A 17,996-nucleotide genomic window follows, 5' to 3' on the forward strand; every position below is an offset into this window, starting at 1 on the left:
GCTTAACGTTGGGGAAAAAATAATAAACGTGCATGCGATAACTATTTTGTACTGTAGTGCATCCAGCTGTTCTCAAGAGGACGCTCAAGCCCGTAAAAATTAGGAAACGAAGAAGTCAAAACAAGATGGCGCCTTAGTTGTAGGATCTCCTAGCGATGTTTTATCTCGTAAATAAGATATATTTGTCTTTTTAAAATCGCTTTTAACATATTCATTACACATTTTAATTCGTATTGTGTTATTTGCGCTGCAGTGTCCTGCCTGACTGACAAGTTGTTGGTTTAGGGACGATATGAGCTGCTGTTGTGTTTATCAGCTGTGTTGACATCGCTCGGTGCTATTTGGAATCGCTGACCGCGGCATGGACACCGTGTCAGGCTCTGCCTCCGCTGGGACTCCCGGCTCCATATCTGACGAGATGGAGGGCCTTGGCGGCGGCGGCGTGCTTTTACCCCACCTGGGCGCCATAAAGACCGAACAGGGGCTGCCTGTAAGCGGCGCGGACGAGGCGGGCAACCCCAACGTGGCCATGGGTATCAAGTTCATCCTGCCCAACCGCTTCGACATGAACGTTTGCTCCCGGTTCGTCAAGTCACTCAACGAGGAGGACAGCAAGAACATCCAAGATCAGGTCAACTCCGACCTGGAGGTGGCGTCCGTGCTTTTCAAAGGTTCTCGTTCTAAACGCCTCACCGCTGTGTCATGAATGTGCATCAAGTACTGATAAAACGTCACATTATGTGTGTGTGTTAATAAAAGTAATATTTTTGAAAGTTATTTTAAATGTGCATACAAATTAAAATCTACTTTGAAGTATCTGAGCGCCCCCCCCAAAAAACCCACTAAAATTATGGTTAGGTCTATGTTAAAAGTATTAAAAAGACCGTGAGAAATACAGTTTGTAAATTATGTAAATCTAATTTTATGACATGCAATTGAAATGCTTCTTGAAATCACATTTCTTAAATTTTACCTTCATCTTTTATGAAAAAGATACCGTAATTTTCATTCTATAAACCGCAACATTTTTCCCTCATTTTGAATCCTGCACTTTTAGTCCAGTGCGGATTATTTGTCGATTTATTTGGGTTAATAGGTAACACTTTGTTTGACAGCGGCAACACAAGACCTTCATAATTATGACATTAAGGGGCATTAATGAATGCTCATGACCAATGTGATTAAGTGTCATCCGCCAAACTTTGTCACTAACTCCATATATGTCCAGCTCGAATCTTTTACATCCATTCAAAAGTGAGATCATTTGCTGGATGACACAAAATGACATCTGTCCAAGGGCGTAGGTTTGCATAGGGACTGTAGGGACATAACACGACCAACTTTTCAGGATGCAAATTGTCCCCACCCACCTTTAAGCAACCTAATATGCATTATATAAGTTCAGTTATACAGGTAATGTAGATTGGCTTCCCAAATTTTGTAAGGATAGAATTGACCCTACCATTACTAAGTGAATTATTTTCATTATGTTCAAACCTACATTTATGACTTTACACTTGCTGAATACGCCGGTCCATTTTTTTTTCCGCTTAATTGCACGTTTGATAGGCTGATGACTTGACCCCCCCCCCCCCCCCCCCCCCAGACATGCACACTCACACAGCCCCGACAGAAAAACATGTCGACAACATGCCGCCTCCTCAACCCCCTTGAAGACGAGGGATATTAGTTTTTTTTTTGTCGGCCAGCAGCAGCCACTGTAAGTAATGTAAAAAGACATCAATGTTGTGGAGGTGGGGAACACACCACTAATTTTGCTACTGAAAGTCTGACCTGTATCAGCGTTAGCATAACATTAAACTGTGTGACTTTGCTAAAACTCGAGTAGGAAGCTGCGTAGAGAGAAGTGTCCTTCTGTTTGTGTTTTCTACTGTTAACGTTAATTAAACTGTGAGAAATGTAGTGAACTCTGCTAGAAACAATAGAACCAGAAAAACGTGAGCAAGAAGCTGCTTAGAGAGACACGGGTGCTGCACCACCACATATTTTGCTCACACAACACAATATAATCATAATTAGGTAGGTACATTTAAAACAAAAGTTTTTTTATGCCGCGAACTACCCACACTAGCGTTGCAATTCACTGGTCGATCGTGATCGACGTAATGATCACCCCTGATTTAGTATATCAATAAATTAGGTTCGTATTTGTGAGAAATGTAGCCATGACCGGTTCACACAATCTGTTTGGTCTTATTAATGTCTCATCCCGAGCAAAAAGTGTACATGCAGGTTATGCTGTTATATCCTCTCTCCCAATGTTGAGACCAAACATCTGCATCCGTCATAAGCATGCATTAATGCCCTTGACAGTGTCGTGTCATAATTGTGACTAGGGCTGCAGCTATCGAATATTTTAGTAATCGACTGAAAATTCCATCGATTAATCGAGTAATTCGATAAAACATTTTTAGGTGAAGAGCAATTATATACATGAGAAAACAAGACATTTCATCTAATATTGAACCATTTTCAGTCAATGTCTTTATTTTTGATGTACATTGTTGAAAACAACCACAATTGCATCTCAGATGTAACTAGAATAAAAAATAAAAGACTAATTCACTGTTTTCACTCAAAAAACTTTAAGATCTTATTAATATATATATATATATATATATATATATATATATATATATCAGAGGTTGCGCTAGACTTTTTCGTTGTCTGTCATTTTGACTGACAGTGTCATAAAAATCCGGTCATAATCTATTTTTACCCGTCACTTACATTTTAAAAAAGATAATAATGACATATTCAATAGTATTTAGTTTTCATTCATTTTTAATTAACATTCTGTCCGAACAAGCTTAACAAGAGGCAAACAGACAGCGGAGTGCACCAATCAGCGACGGGCAGACGTGCCGTTAGCAAAGCGACGAGGGCAGGACGAGGGACTTGCGCGCGGAAGTAAACATACAAGGAGAACGGAGTTTATTCAACATGGCTAGCGCGAGACACTGTTGTCAGTGTCTCGTGTCGATGTGTTTTAGCTCATTTAAAACTGAATTTACCGCGGATTGGAACATATTCTCGGCTCTCCCGCCATCCGTGTTGTTGTAGAGACGACTTTCGGCGCGCAGGAGTGACGTTGCTCGTGAAGAACACGTCACGCAAATAAACAAATCTGATTTGTCGATTGATTTTGTACCTACTCGAGAGGCTGTGTCCCAGACTTTTCTCTCAGTGTTTGAAAAATACAGGGAGAACAGTCTGGCCGTGCCAGGCAAACACTCAGTTGCCTTGACATTTTTCCGAGTAAGGCCAACGACGTCATGCATCAAGAGAGACGATAGCTAATTAATATGCTCACTCGCCACCCTGTGGTCTGGGGTGTGAATTGCAACCTGTCAAAATGACGGGTGGACTTCAGTTTTTTCCGTCACCGTTTTAAAAAACCGGTCAACGACGGAAAATATTCGGTTAACGCGACCCCTGATATATATATATATTTCTTACCTAAAAATGCCATTACGCATGATAACACACATCATTTAAAAGTTAGGATTTTTTCCCACGTGTTTCAATTGAATTTCTATTTGTGTCATGCTATTTTTAAGTTCTAGTTTTAAGTTAGTCTAAACTGTAAGTGCTGACAGGATTTTGAGTTTTTGCAGTGTTCAAAATAAATGTATGATACAGGCTGTATTGGAGCACATTAGGGAGCAGTGCTACTTGGTGTTTTATCCAGCAATGACTACTGAGCTAAAATTGATAGTTAGCATTATTAAGTTTTTATTTTACACTCTCATCACTCCACAACGCTATGTTAAGTTAAAAGCCTGTATGTAAGACACGTTAGCCACGCATCGACAGTGGTCATAATTAATAGAAACCTAGCCCTCCGCAGGGCTATCGTTACGTGAGCCAGTGACAGTAACGTTAATCTTATTTATTAGCGCTTAGCGCTCTTTATTAGCGCTTAGCGCTCTACTGCTTTAAGAAGGCGGCTGTTTACTAACGCCGCTGACTCTGTCACTTCGCATCTAGTTTAACATACATGCGATCTCTATGAGACGCATCAGACGCTACCTGCTACCAACGTAGCATCATGCGGGCTAATTTTTAGCAATGTCGGCGTAGTTTGTAGCGGCTGTCGGCTGCAGAAAGATTTTTTTTTCTTCTTCCTCTACGCACGTGACATCAGCACGTTGTCCCGCATTGAAAGTAGTCCGAGCAAAACGTGATGCTTAGAGCTGTCAAACGATGACTCAAGCTGAATAAAATTACTCGGATCAGTTTTTAAACTCGAGTTGCTCGAGTATTCGTTTCAGCTCTAATTGTGACGCTCATATGGCGCCGCTGTCAAATAAAGTGTCGATATCGTTTGGTGTAAATATCCCATAATACAGTGACGACAGCTGCGGCCTATGGTCCGATGCGGTCTATGAACAAATGCCGTTTCCGTGTCAAATTTGGTGTTTGGCAGTTTATTGTGAGGTGCGCTTTATAGTTCGAAATATATGGTATATACATTTTGTTTATTAGTAATAACATTAAAAGATCATTTTAATTATTTTTCGTGCTTCTGCCTTTTACTTAAATTCAATTTTATATACATTAAATATGCGTAATATCTTAGTACAAATGATATTTCTCTAGTCGATGAAGTAAAATCTTGATTTGTAAATGTAATTAAAGTGTAAAAAAAAAACTTTTTAAAAAACATCCACATATATAGTTGTAATTTAAAAAAATTTTTTTTTTTTAAACTTTCTCAGTTATAATCCGATCAACAAGTGTTTTCATAATGTATGTTTTGTTTTCAGCGGAGTGCAACATTCAGACGTCACCCTCGGCGGGCATCCAGGTGCGTCACGTTTACACGCCGTCAACCACCAAGCACTTCTCACCCATCAAGCAGTCCACCACCCTCACCAACAAGCACCGTGGCAACGAGGTCTCCTCCACGCCACTTCTTGTGCACTGTACGGACCCCCTTGCCGGCATTGCCTTTTATTTAAAGTAATCCTTACAAGTTCTACTTTGAATTTGTCCTGACAGCTTTATCCATCCATCAATTGGCAGCTCAAGGGGAGATGGTCTTCCTGGCCAGCAGGATAGAACAAGGTCTTAACTCATTGCCATCCATTGAAGACAGTGGACGTCCAACCCATTTTGACTGGCTGCGACCATTCACAGAATGGATTGGATGTCAATCGCCGTCAATGCCATTGAATTGTTTTTAAATTATATCCAGGGCTGCCACAATAAATGAGCTAATTGGATATCAAATTATTCGATAACTCAATTGATAGTCCATCGTTCAGAGATATTGTTGACCTGAAAATGATTGAAATCCTCTTTTTTTTTAATCCAATATCAAAAATATTCTTCAGAGGCAGCCCTGCTAATATCTCAAAATACTGGCATCTCTTATCTAAAATGACATCTTTGTTGGTCTCTTAGAGACTGTAATCAACGTCCAAGATGAAGAAGGCTTTACTCCTCTCATGTGGGCGGCAGCGCACGGACAGATTGCCGTGGTGGAGTTTCTGCTCCAGAATGTAAGAAATTCAAAAAAGCGGACCGCGTCAATTCATTGAGAATCCTAGTGACCATGACGTTGACGCACACAGGGCGCCGATCCCAACTTGTTGGCCAAAGGAAGAGAGAGCGCTCTGTCGCTGGCGTGCAGCAAAGGTTACACGGATATTGTCAAGATGCTCATCGACTGCGGCGTAGATGTCAATGAGTACGACTGGGTAGGTCGAGTGCACGCATGCGCAATTTCAATTGAATTTTATATAATACCTTTAAAAAAAATGCTAACTTAGAGGAACACTCAAATTTCCGCCTGAGCAGACAAATTCAAAGCATCGGCATATTTTGTAAAGAGGTCACTTTAATTTTTGCCCTCATGAGACCAAATGTCATCACATCTTTACTCATTATTCACCTACCCTGCAAATTTGAGTGAAACGGGCTAATCCGTTATCAAGTTAGCACAAAATTCCTTTTCTGATTTCGATGACCTTTGACCTCATTACCACCACATATAACAAACATCCCGCAAAATTGATAATCCCTTTGTGCTTGAGTTATCTTGAACACAAACATACAGAACTGAATACATAACCACCAACCGGTAGATGTAACAAACCCAACAAAATAAATTAACAAAAAAAAAAAAAAAGAATTTGTGTTGTTTTTGGCAGCCTTTTTTAAATTTCCTCTTAATCTTTTGGACAAAATACGAAATTAGTCATATTTTAGTCATTTCAAAATAGGTTCGTCTTTGTCTAGTTTTCTTGGACAAATACTCAAAAATGTTTGTAAAAATTCAAAGTTTTTAGGTTTTAGTCCATAAATAAAGGTTTCCAACTAATTGGAATGAACAAGCTAATGCTAACATGAATGCTATGCTAACACTTTGAGTTACATTTAGTGTGTGATAAATCAGCACTGACTTTTAAAAGCTAAAGCAACATTGAATATTCGCTTGCAAAGAAAGCAAATCTTACGTGTTTAGTGCTGCAACATTAACTGATTACTCGAGTAATTCGATTGGAAAAAAAGCTTCAAACTTTGCTTCTTCGTGGATTCATTTAGAGTTGTGTTGTAATGGTTTGTTTTGAAAGTGTTTGCATTTAGTTTTATCATAGACTTCATAATTTTGAAGTCCATGGTTTTATTGATTTGAGTGGATACACTGCCCTCTAGCCGCAACAGTTAATATGACCACTCATTCTAACATTGCTGGATCCAGCTGCTCCCTGTTCAGACCAACATTTTTTGGGCTAATATGATTGTTTATGCATTCGTAATTAGAGTTTAGAGGTATACTTAGCGTTTTGTTAGGAGCATTGTAAAAAAAATAAATAAATAAACGTATTATATAGCATTTAAGCTACCTGACTTTTGCTACGCAAGTTAGCCAGTTGTTCTTTGTGCTTCATTCCTCATTTATGACATTTTTTTTTTTTTTATAACGTTTGAGGCTAAGCTAAGGTATGTTAATTTTTAAATGGTGGAAAACACTCAGGTGACTTGAAGTTCCCCCAATTTGGCCAAATTTCAAAATTATCCTACATGCATGTGTGATACCTCGTTGGACAGCTTACAATCTCAATTTTCTAGGGGAAGAAAATTTTAGAACAGGAGGGCATTTAAAAAAATAAACAGCAAACCTCTAACTGGAGGTGAGAGCATGAGAGCATATTTAAAGACGCCATGATTTTAACGAGTTATCGCGTACTTAACTCTTTTCGATCCAAAAAATCCATGTAGCATGTATCACCGAGTGTCAAGACACAGCTGTGAATGGCCACAGCAGGATTTTGGGGGGATTTTATGGGTACAACATGGTAATATAACAAGGGTTGCGATGCAGAAATCGCAGACATCAAGGAGTGGTCAAGATTTTCTTTTTCATATATTTACCCTTTTAAACTTTTTAAAATTTTGTTTGGATCGATTATTTATCATCTATAATATTGGGAGAAATGCGACAGTAACAAAAAAAAAAAATACAATTAAGCGATAGTAATCGTAACTAATTTACAGACACTATTATTTTCGTTGCGACGGAATTTGTTTAAAATATGCGAGTGAATAATTTTTTTAAGTGTTTTATTTAAAAATTAAATATTAGACATCAATTAATTATTCTAAACTAAAAGTGATAGACATTTCAAATAATGAATATAATTACTTACCTTTTTATGCCTGGGTTGAAAAAAAGTCTTTAAACGGGAGTCTCCAGGGTAAAACTAACAAATTAAAAATAGTTCAGGGGCTTAATGCGCCATGAAACTGCTATGGCAGCATATAAACATATTCTATCAAACAACAACAGTTGTTAAAATACAGCAGTTTATTTTAAAGAAGGGTGCAAGAGCAGAAACTGCTTTTTCAGCCTTGTGTTTTCCGCCAAATGCATTTAATGCTCTTGTGAAATCAAAGTGCAAGTCTGCATAGATTGAAAAACCCCGGGAATTTTGTATTCACATTTCATGCTCTTTTGAAAGTACAGTCTAAGCAAGCCTTTGTTTTACATCTACTAAAATCTATTCTGCAACTCAGATTTTTATAATCCGATGAAATCGATTATTTGAACTGATATTCATCAATTAAATAATCGACACCTGGAGCGCAAACTGGCTTGAAGAACATCATTGTTTATACCTCTTTGGTCGTGAATGAGTAAACCCCCAGTCACGGGTGATGGTCAGGGTGGGAGGGGCTAAACACTACGATGCAGGCTGACTAATTACACGAACAATAAGAAAATTTCACCTACGGTGAAAATATGACAGAAACTATATCGCATTTTTGTCTTGTTATGTTAATCGTCAGAGGTTGCGCTAGACATTTTCGTTGTCTGTCATTTTGACTGACAGGGTCATAAAAATCCGGTCATAATTATTTTTACCCGTCACTTAAATTTTTAAAATGGTAATGACGACATATTCAATAGTATTTAGTTTTCATTCATTACCTTGGTCTTTCCAAGGGAAAGAACAAGGTTATGTTGTTGTGCAACTTTATCGTACTTATTTTTATTTTTATTATTATTATTCATCTTATTCTCCGCGTTTTTTCGGCGCGCCGCACAGCCCGAACCGCTGCACCGATCGGCACCGTTCAAATATCGAAACGTCCGGAATTTTTGCGCGACGATGGCTTTTTTAAAAACGGCCCCGAAAAATTTTCCGTTTTCCCGCAAACGGCAATTTTCCAGAATTTTTTTTTTTTTTCAAAATGTATCTAGTCCTACAATTTTTGACCAAATCACATAATTTGGGTATCAAAAATTCCGGGACGATGAGGGGCATAAAAGTTGTATACAGAATTTGGCAAAAATTTACGGTTCCCCGGAAATTTGCCAAAAACTTTCCTATTCATTTTGAATGAAAAAAAAACGCACGCTGCACAGCCCGAACTTGACCGATCGGCACCGTTCAATTATCGGCACGACCGGAATTTTCACGCAACGATGGGAATTTTTCAAACGGACCCGAAAAATTTTCCCTTCGCCCGTAAACGGCAATTTTCCGGAAAAAAAAAAAAGTTTCAAAATGTATCTAGTCCTACAATTTTTGACCAAATCACATAATTTGGGTATCAAAAATTCCGGGACGGTGAGGGGCATAAAAGTTGTATACAGAATTTGGCAAAACTTTACGGTTCCCCGGAAATTGGCCAAAAACTCTCCCATTCATTTCTAATGGGAAAAGTTCCCATTCACTTACAATGGGATTTCAATGGAATTTACATTGCATTGATGCCATTGACGGCCATGCATGTCAAATCTATTGATGCCAATGTACTTGGATTCTATTGACTATATGGATGTCGATGCCATTGACTGCCATGGACGTCCAACATTTTTCCCATTCATTTTCAATGGGGAAAAAACAAAATTTCCCCAAATCAACAGAAAATGACCAGATATCAATAGGACGTGTCCCCCAAACTTCCCCAATTCCATTGACGCTTATGAAGGGTGCCGCCATTGACTTCCATGGACGTCCAAAATTTTTCCCAATCATTTTCAATGGGGAAAAAACTAAATTTCTCCAAATCAACAGAAAATGACCAGATATCAATAGGACGTATACCCCAAACGTCTCCAACTCCATTGACGCTTATGGGGGGTGCTGCCATTGACGTCCATGGACGTCCAAAATTTTTCCCATTCATTTTCAATGGGAAATTTTTTTTTTTCCCCAAATCAACAGAAAATGACTAGATATCAATAGGACGTGGCCCCCAAATGTCCCCGATTGCATTGCTGCTTATGGAGGGTGATGCCATTGACGTCCAGGGACGTCCAAACTTCCCATTCATTTCCAATGGCATTTCTTCATGTTTGTTCATTTTATTGATGCCAATGTACTTGGATTCCATTGACGCTTATGTAAATTGATACCATTGACGTCCATGGACGTCCAAAATTTTTCCCATTCATTTTCAATGGGAATTTTTTTTTTTTCCCCAAATCAACAGAAAATGACTAGATATCATTAGGACTTGTCCCCCAAATGTCCCCGATTGCATTTCCGCTTATGGGGGGTGATGCCATTGACGTCCATGGACGTCCAAACTTCCCAATCATTTCCAAAGCCATTTCTTCGTGTTTGTTCATTCTATTGATGCCAATGTACTTGGATTCCATTGACGCTTATGTAAGTTGATACCATTGACGTCCATGGACGTCCAAAATTTTTCCCATTCATTTTCAATGGGATTTTTTTTTTTTTCCCAAATCAACAGAAAATTACTAGATATCATTAGGACGTGTCCCCCAAATGTCCCTGATTGCATTGCCGCTTATGGAGGGTGATGCCATTGACGTTCATGGACGTCCAAACTTCCCATTCATTTCCAATGGCATTTCTTCATGTTTGTTCATTTTATTGATGCCAATGTACTTGGATTCCATTGACGCTTATGTAAGTTGATACCATTGACGTCCATGGACGTCCAAAATTTTTCCCATTCATTTTCAATGGGAATTTTTTTTTTTTTCCCAAATCAACAGAAAATGACTAGATATCATTAGGACGTGTCCCCCAAACTTCCCCGATTCCATTAACAATTATGAAAGGTGCCGCCATTGACGTCCATCGACGTCCAATTCTCCCATTCATTTCTAACGGCTTTTACTTTGTTTTTTGCCAATGACTGGCATTATGATCCATTCTATTGATAGACCTGAGTGGGGCTAAGATCTGTATCTCCACAGAGGAAAGACCAAGGTGTGTAATTTCTCCCGAAATTGCAGTTTCTAGTTACCTTGGTCTTTCTGAAAGAAAGAACAAGGTATTGTTATTGTGCAACTTTATTACCTTGGTCTTTCTGAAAGAAAGAACAAGGTATTGTTATTGTGCAACTTTATTGTACTTATTATTTATTCATCTTATTCTCCGCGTTTTTTTGAGCCAACGCACAGCCCAAACCGTAGCACCGATCGGCACAGTTCAAGTATCGGCACGACCGGAATTTTCGCGTGACGATGGGAATTTTTCAAACCGCCACGAAAAATTTTCCGTTCGCCCGTAAACGGCAATTTTCCGAAAAATAAAAAAAGTTTCAAAATGTATCTAGTCCTACAATTTTTGACCAAATCACATAATTTGGGCATCAAAAATTCCGGGACGGTGAGGGGCATAAAAGTTGTATACAGAATTTGGCAAAAATTTACGGTTCCCCGGAAATTTGCCAAAAACTTTCCTATTCATTTTGAATGGAAAAAAAACGCGCGCTTCACAGCCCGAACCGTTAGACCGATCGGCACCGTTCAAGTATCGGCACGACCGGAATTTTCGCGTGACACAGGAAACTTTACAAATGGCCCCGAAAATTTTTCCGTTCGTCCGTAAACGGCAATTTTCCGTGAAAAAAAAAAAAGTTTCAAAATGTATCTAGTCCTACAATTTTTGACCAAATCACATAATTTGGGCATCAAAAATTCCGGGACGGTGAGGGGCATAAAAGTTGTATACAGAATTTGGAAAAAAATTACGCTTCCTCGGAAATTTGCCAAAAACTATCCCATTCATTTCGAATGGGAAAAGTCCCATTCACTTCCAATGGGATTTCCAATGGAATTTACATTGCATTGATGCCATTGACGGCCATGCATGTCGAATCTACTGATGCCAATGTACTTGGATTCAATTGATTATATGGATGTCGATGCCATTGACTGCCATGGACGTCCAAAATTTTTCCAATTCATTTTCAATGGGGAAAAAACAAAATTACCCCAAATCAACAGAAAATGACCAGATATCAATAGGACGTGTCCCCCAAACTTCCCCAATTCCATTGACGCTTATGAAGGGTGCCGCCATTGACTTACATGGACGTCCAAAATTTTTCCCATTCATTTTCAATGGGGAAAAAACTACATTTCTCCAAATCAACAGAAAATGACCAGATATCAATAGGACGTATACCCCAAACGTCCCCAACTCCATTGACGCTTATGGGGGGTGCTGCCATTGACGTCCATGGACGTCCAAAATTTTACCCATTCATTTTCAATGGGAAATTTTTTTTTTTCCCCAAATCAACAGAAAATGACTAGATATCAATAGGACGTGTCCCCCAAATGTCCCCAATCGCATTGCTGCTTATGGAGGGTGATGCCATTGACGTCCAGGGACGTCCAAACTTCCCATTTATTCCAATGGCATTTCTTCATGTTTGTTCATTCTATTGATGCCAATGTACTTAGATTCCATTGACGCTTATGTAAGTTGATACCATTGACGTCCATAGACGTCCAAAATTTTTCCCATTCATTTTCAATGGCAAATTTTTTTTTTTCCCCAAATCAACAGAAAATGACTAGATATCATTAGGACGTGTCCCCCAAATGTCCCCGATTGCATTGCCGCTTATGGGGGGTGATGCCATTGACGTCCATGGACGTCCAAACTTCCCATTCATTTCCAAAGGCATTTCTTCATGTTTGTTCATTCTATTGATGCCAATGTACTTGGATTCCATTGACGCTTATGTAAGTTGATACCATTGACGTCCATGGACGTCCAAAATTTTTCCCATTCATTTTCAATGGGATTTTTTTTTTTTCCCCAAATCAACAGAAAATGACTAGATATCATTAGGACGTGTCCCCCAAATGTCCCCGATTGCATTGCCGCTTATGGAGGGTGATGCCATTGACGTTCATGGACGTCCAAACTTCCCATTCATTTCCAATGGCATTTCTTCATGTTTGTTCATTTTATTGATGCCAATGTACTTGGATTCCATTGACGCTTATTTAAGTTGATACCATTGACGTCCATGGACGTCCAAAAATTTTCCCATTCATTTTCAATGGGAATTTTTTTTTTTTTTCCCAAATCAACAGAAAATGACTAGATATCATTAGGACGTGTCCCCCAAACTTCCCCGATTCCATTAACAATTATGAAAGGTACCGCCATTGACGTCCATGGACGTCCAATTCTCCCATTCATTTCTAATGGCTTTTACTTTGTTTTGTGCCAATGACTGGCATTATGATCCATTCTATTGATAGACCTGAGTGGGGCTAAGATCTGTACCTCCACAGAGGAAAGACCAAGGTGTGTAATTTCTCCCGAAATTGCAGTTTCTAGTTTTTAATTAATATTGTAACGCTTGCTTGGCGGCGAAAAATTAGACACGGAAGTTGTGGTATTTTTTCCCCTCTTTTTACTCTGCTCCACCCCCAAAGAAAAAGAGGCAACTATATAGACCCCAATCACCAACATCACACAATGATCTCAATTGTGGTTGTCAGCCCAAAATCTTCTAAATATATATTACATGCATCTTACCAGATATAAAATGACTACTACATAGTCTGTGGTGATCGTTTGGTGCCCAGATTTCTTGTCGAATTACAGCAGTCCATCTCGCTCTCCTCTTCGGGTCTCTCAGAATACGGTAGAACTTCAAGTCTCTCCGTCTATCTTCTCTGTTACTGCAACCAACCGCCACACACGCCTTCACCATTTTGATTATTAATGTTAACGAGCAGAAAAACACGCCGTAATAGGAGGCATGTACGTACCGGTAATGTGTAAACACGACGAGCAATATGGTGGCTCCAGTCAGGGGGGCGGAGTTGTGACGTCATGTGATTGGGGTCTATACACAGGCAGGAATCTAGTCCACCAATTGGATGACGCGCTGGCACACCGGGTGCACCAATAAGAACCTCGCGTTGATGTGTCAATCACGGTGCCGCCGCCAGACCCCGGTGACGCTACAATATTCTGACAGAATAGCCAACGACGTCATGCATTACGAGAAACAATAGCTAATTAATATGCTCACTCGCCACCCGTCAAAATGACGGACGGACTTCAGTTTTTTCCGTCACCGTTTTAAAAAACCGGTCAACGACGGAAAATATTCGGTTAACGCGACCCCTGCGTCCAAGACACTTTGGCATGTTCGCCAATGAAATATTTTTGACAAAAACTGACGTAAAATAACACCAGCAACACAAAACTAGAAAATAAACTCATTTTTCTGTTTTCAGAATGGCGGCGCACCACTGCTGTACGCCGTCCATGGCAATCACATTCGATCCGTGGAGCTCCTTCTAGGTGAGTAATAACACGCATATCTTAAAACTTCCAATCCATCCAGTCAAAATGGACTGGGCGTCTACTGTCGTCAATGGCAGCCAATGAGTCCACTTATATTTACAGAGAGCGGCGCCGATCCCACTGTGGAGTCCGACTCCGGTTTCAACGCCATGGACATGGCTGTCGCTATGGGACATCGGAACGGTACGTGACGCGTTCAAATGTGCCCCCCCCCCCCCCCCCCCCAAAAAAAACCCGAAAAAGCACAACATATTGTGTTTGTGTATGTGTAGTTCAACAAGTGATGGAGGCGCACCTGCTGAGATTGCTGATGGCCATCAGAGAGTGACACTTGGTTGACTTTGTGCTGCTTTTAGGTTAGCTTAGTGCTTTTTTTTTTTTTTTGCCGTTTGTCATCACTGTTATTTATTGTATTTCCAATGTACTTAGTGTGTCAACAAAAATATTGTGGATGTGCAATTGGATTTTTAAATGTTTTAGTTTGGACTACATGTAGTCAAATTCTAATGGTTTTTGGAGAAAGTTTTCTCTTAAAGGGTATTATAATACTAAGGGGCTGTGAGATATCAATAGAACCGTTATGTGACAAGATAACAAATATTAATAAAGTTAACAAAAAAATCACATTCGTTAGCAATTATCGAAAATAGATAGAAAATTACGAACATTACCGAAAGTATTCCGGAAACAGCCGAATGGGGCGGAGACGTCACAACAAGGAAACAAAAGGTCGAGGCAGGTGCCATCGTTGTTTATCGACGAGTGTGTTGCGGTCGCGCTTTATCAAAAAAAAAAAAATTGCTAAAATGGTTCAAACCTGTCATGCTATGTGGTGTACAAATAGCCATTTGTCGCAATGTAGTACCCATGAGTTCCTGAACACGAGAAAAAGAGCTGGACTACGCAGACAATGAGTAAAGTTCGTCCGTGCTAACAGGGCTAATTTTGCAGACCCAGCCTTCGGCACGGTTTTGTGTGGTGCGCATTTTACACCTGGAAGCTATTCGAACTATGGACAAATGAAATCAGGTTTTGCTAAGAAATTGCTGATGAAAGCAGACGCGGTGCCCACCATACACGCGCAGCCACCTAAATGTCCCGAGATATCAAGAAAGAGGACAATGACTGGCTTTGATGAGACCACCCCAGGCTAACCAAAGGAGCGGAGCACTCTTTTATAATAAAAAACATCACGCATTGGATATAGGACTGGACACATGTATAAATTATCGCGTGTAAAATATATAGAACAAATCCTCTAATTCCATTCATATTTGTGTCTGTTGGCAGAGCGAAAACCTATGATAGCACAATAAATGCTAATTATTCTAGGGCTGCAGCTATCGAATATTTTAGTAGTCGATTAATAGATGGACTAGTTAGTTCGAGTAATCAGATAAGGAACATGAACATTTAAAATACCTGAGCCTCAAACAGTATAATTTTTTTTTTTTAAAATGAGGATCTATGTACAACAAAACAGTTGGCCAACTTGCACAGAATTAGTCCGCTAGCTTAAATGCTATAAAATGCTGTTTTTTTTTTTTTTAACAATGCTCTTGACAAATTGTTCAGACACATATTCCCACAAAAAAAAAAACCGGCTAAATATACCTATAAACTAAATTAAGAATATTAAAAAACATTAGTTCAAACAAAAACTTAGCTTGCATTGGTCTTAACAGGGAGCAGTTGGATTCAGCCATGTAAAAAGAGGCAGACCAGAGCGCAGTGTATCCACCCTCATGAATAAAACTAAATGCCAACACTTTCAAAACCCTTACGCCACTTTAATTAAACGAATACTCGAAGCAACAAAATTGAATTTGAATATTTTTTTCTAATCGAATACTCGAGTTAAACAGTTAATCGTTGCAGCACTAAATTATTCTATACTTCACAAAAAGAAATGCAAAACAAACCATTCGGTGTTTCCCACACGATATGTTGCCGGTGTTGCATCGATGTGATTGCGCCCCTCAATGATCCTTTCATTAGGCTGCATTGGCTTTCGTTTGGGCTCAAATTGATAACCCAAAACACCAAAGAAAGGTTCATAACTCTCCTCGTCACCATTAGAAGTTCGTTTCGTCGGATTCGTCACTGCAACTAGAAACAAAATTGTCCGCCATCATCGCCGCCATTCAGTACTAAGCCGGTTGTTTCCTTGTAGTGACGTCACGCACACAATATGCTAGATTTCCGGGATCTCGGGGGCGGGTCCTTTTAGCTTCTCAATCGATCCAAATTTCTATCATTTTCTTGGTGTTGCGATGTGTGAAATTACACGAAGTGGCATGATAGGAATCCAAAAGTTTATGGATAAATGATGGAATATTAGCATTTCCCCAGGTGTTGTAATACCCTTTAAAAACACATGTGCAATTAAAATAGTTTCTTCCAAATAGCATGTTTGTGTTTTAAGGCATGAAGTCTTTTTTAACTTGTATTTATTTGACTAACTTAATACTCTTTGTGTGAATGCCAATGTGGAAAGTTTCCATTAAAGTATAAACAAGCATTTTCTTCCTTTTCCTAGAAACAGTTCTTATTTGTGCCACTTAGATAAAAACCGACGTACTTGTTGACAGTAGCTTCACTTTTTTTATTGCAGACACATGGTTAAGTCACACGAAAGGAAATTATTTTACACACAATCATTAGGCAAGGTCAAAGCTCGGAAATGAACTCAATTACTTCCACTGACTTTGATAGACGTGCATCCCATTTAGATAGTCTTCCAGTCTAAAGAGATTGGACGCCTGTCGCCGTCAACGGGACCGATAACGTGAATGTCCACTCAGTTCAAACATATTAGCCATCCGTGGCAGCCAAGTTCAGAAGCCTAGGTCCCCGATATGTCTTCGCTTGGTCCTCTAGTTTGCTTCGTCTTTGGAAGCCTCGTCAAAGTTCTCAACCAGATCTGAAACAAAAGAATATGGTGCGAAGGCGTTGTCAAAAATCTGCCTCGTCACAACAACACCTTGCCGAAATGATCGCAAATTTTTCTGAAATTATACATTAAAGCTTTTAAAACAATTATGTACGTTTTGCCTATAAAATTTTAATTTATAAAATATACAACCTCAAAAGTCCCCCCCAAACAAACCTTTCTTTCCTTTTAAAATCTAATTAGATTTATTTATATAGCCCTTTGCAAAATATAGTTTCTGATTAATAAAATAAAAAAAACATAAAAGGACGATATTCCTCCCTTTAGCAGAACTAACCTGGGACTTCGTCATCTTCCTCTTCTACAGTGGCGATCGGCGCTTTACCATCCGGGGCTGAAAAAAATACATTTCATTTTGAATGCAGACATGAGCCACTTTCGCACTGCAGGAATCCTGGGCAGTTCAGTTGCTAAAACAAGAGGCCGACTGATATGGGATTTTGGTATGGCAGATTTCTAAAATATAACTGCAGCCGATTTCCAATGTCTAAAGCTGATGTTGCAAGCTGATATTTGAGGCCGATATTCTTTGCTTTTTTTTGGCCCTGATTATAAGACGACCCCTTCTTTTTCAAGACAAGTTTGAAAAAAAAGAAGAAAAAAAAGACTTTTTGAACACCAAATTAGTTTTTATACAGAAAATAATTGCAGTACATCTGAAACAAATGATTATAACTAGGGTTGGGAATCTCTGGCATAAAGCCGATTCGATATGTAACTAGATACACAGGTTACGATTTAATTCAAACTTGATACATTTTTAAGGCCGACCGATTCGATACGATACGGTTCGATACAGAGTGAAAACGATACGATAGTAAACATTTGTTGTTTGTGTTCGTACAGTATTTTAAAAAAAGACCACATTTCTAATAGCAAAATTAACAAAATTTCATGCCAATGTTGTTTTATTTTTTTTAATGAAAAATAAATAAATAAATAAGGCTTACTATATGACCGTC

The 17,996-nt window shown here is 39.1% G+C and overlaps 2 protein-coding genes across 4 annotated transcripts in view; one reads left to right on the forward strand and one right to left on the reverse strand.

Annotated features, from left to right (window-relative positions):
- The first annotated feature begins 56 nt into the window (after nucleotides 1-56).
- On the forward strand, nucleotides 57-17,258 carry ankra2 (ankyrin repeat, family A (RFXANK-like), 2). The gene is made up of 8 exons (XM_057818466.1): nucleotides 57-671; nucleotides 4,791-4,949; nucleotides 5,026-5,091; nucleotides 5,431-5,528; nucleotides 5,601-5,726; nucleotides 14,012-14,078; nucleotides 14,184-14,264; nucleotides 14,354-17,258. The coding sequence occupies exons 1-8, from the start codon at nucleotides 362-364 to the stop codon at nucleotides 14,407-14,409; spliced, it is 963 nt and encodes a 320-aa protein (XP_057674449.1). The 5' UTR covers nucleotides 57-361; the 3' UTR covers nucleotides 14,410-17,258.
- Nucleotides 16,663-17,996, reverse strand: part of btf3 (basic transcription factor 3) — a 107,896-nt gene continuing 106,562 nt past the window's right edge. For all 3 annotated transcript variants that reach the window (XM_057818471.1, XM_057818469.1, XM_057818470.1), the window contains 2 exons: nucleotides 17,312-17,368; nucleotides 16,663-17,004 (listed from right to left, as the gene is read on the reverse strand). In XM_057818471.1, the coding sequence (XP_057674454.1) occupies nucleotides 16,958-17,004; nucleotides 17,312-17,368 (104 nt within the window). In that variant the 3' untranslated portion in view covers nucleotides 16,663-16,957. The remainder of the gene's footprint in view (nucleotides 17,005-17,311; nucleotides 17,369-17,996) is intronic.

Source organism: Corythoichthys intestinalis, chromosome 17, assembly GCF_030265065.1.
Source record: "Corythoichthys intestinalis isolate RoL2023-P3 chromosome 17, ASM3026506v1, whole genome shotgun sequence".
NCBI classification, from domain to species: domain Eukaryota; kingdom Metazoa; phylum Chordata; class Actinopteri; order Syngnathiformes; family Syngnathidae; genus Corythoichthys; species Corythoichthys intestinalis.

Coding starts and splice junctions, on each gene's coding strand:
- ankra2 (XM_057818466.1), top strand. CDS start 362: ATGGACACCGTGTCAGGCTCTGCCTCCGCTGGGACTCCCGGCTCCATA. Junction 672..4,790: donor GGCGTCCGTGCTTTTCAAAG/GTTCTCGTTCTA, acceptor TTTTGTTTTCAG/CGGAGTGCAACATTCAGACG. Junction 4,950..5,025: donor CACGCCACTTCTTGTGCACT/GTACGGACCCCC, acceptor TTGTCCTGACAG/CTTTATCCATCCATCAATTG.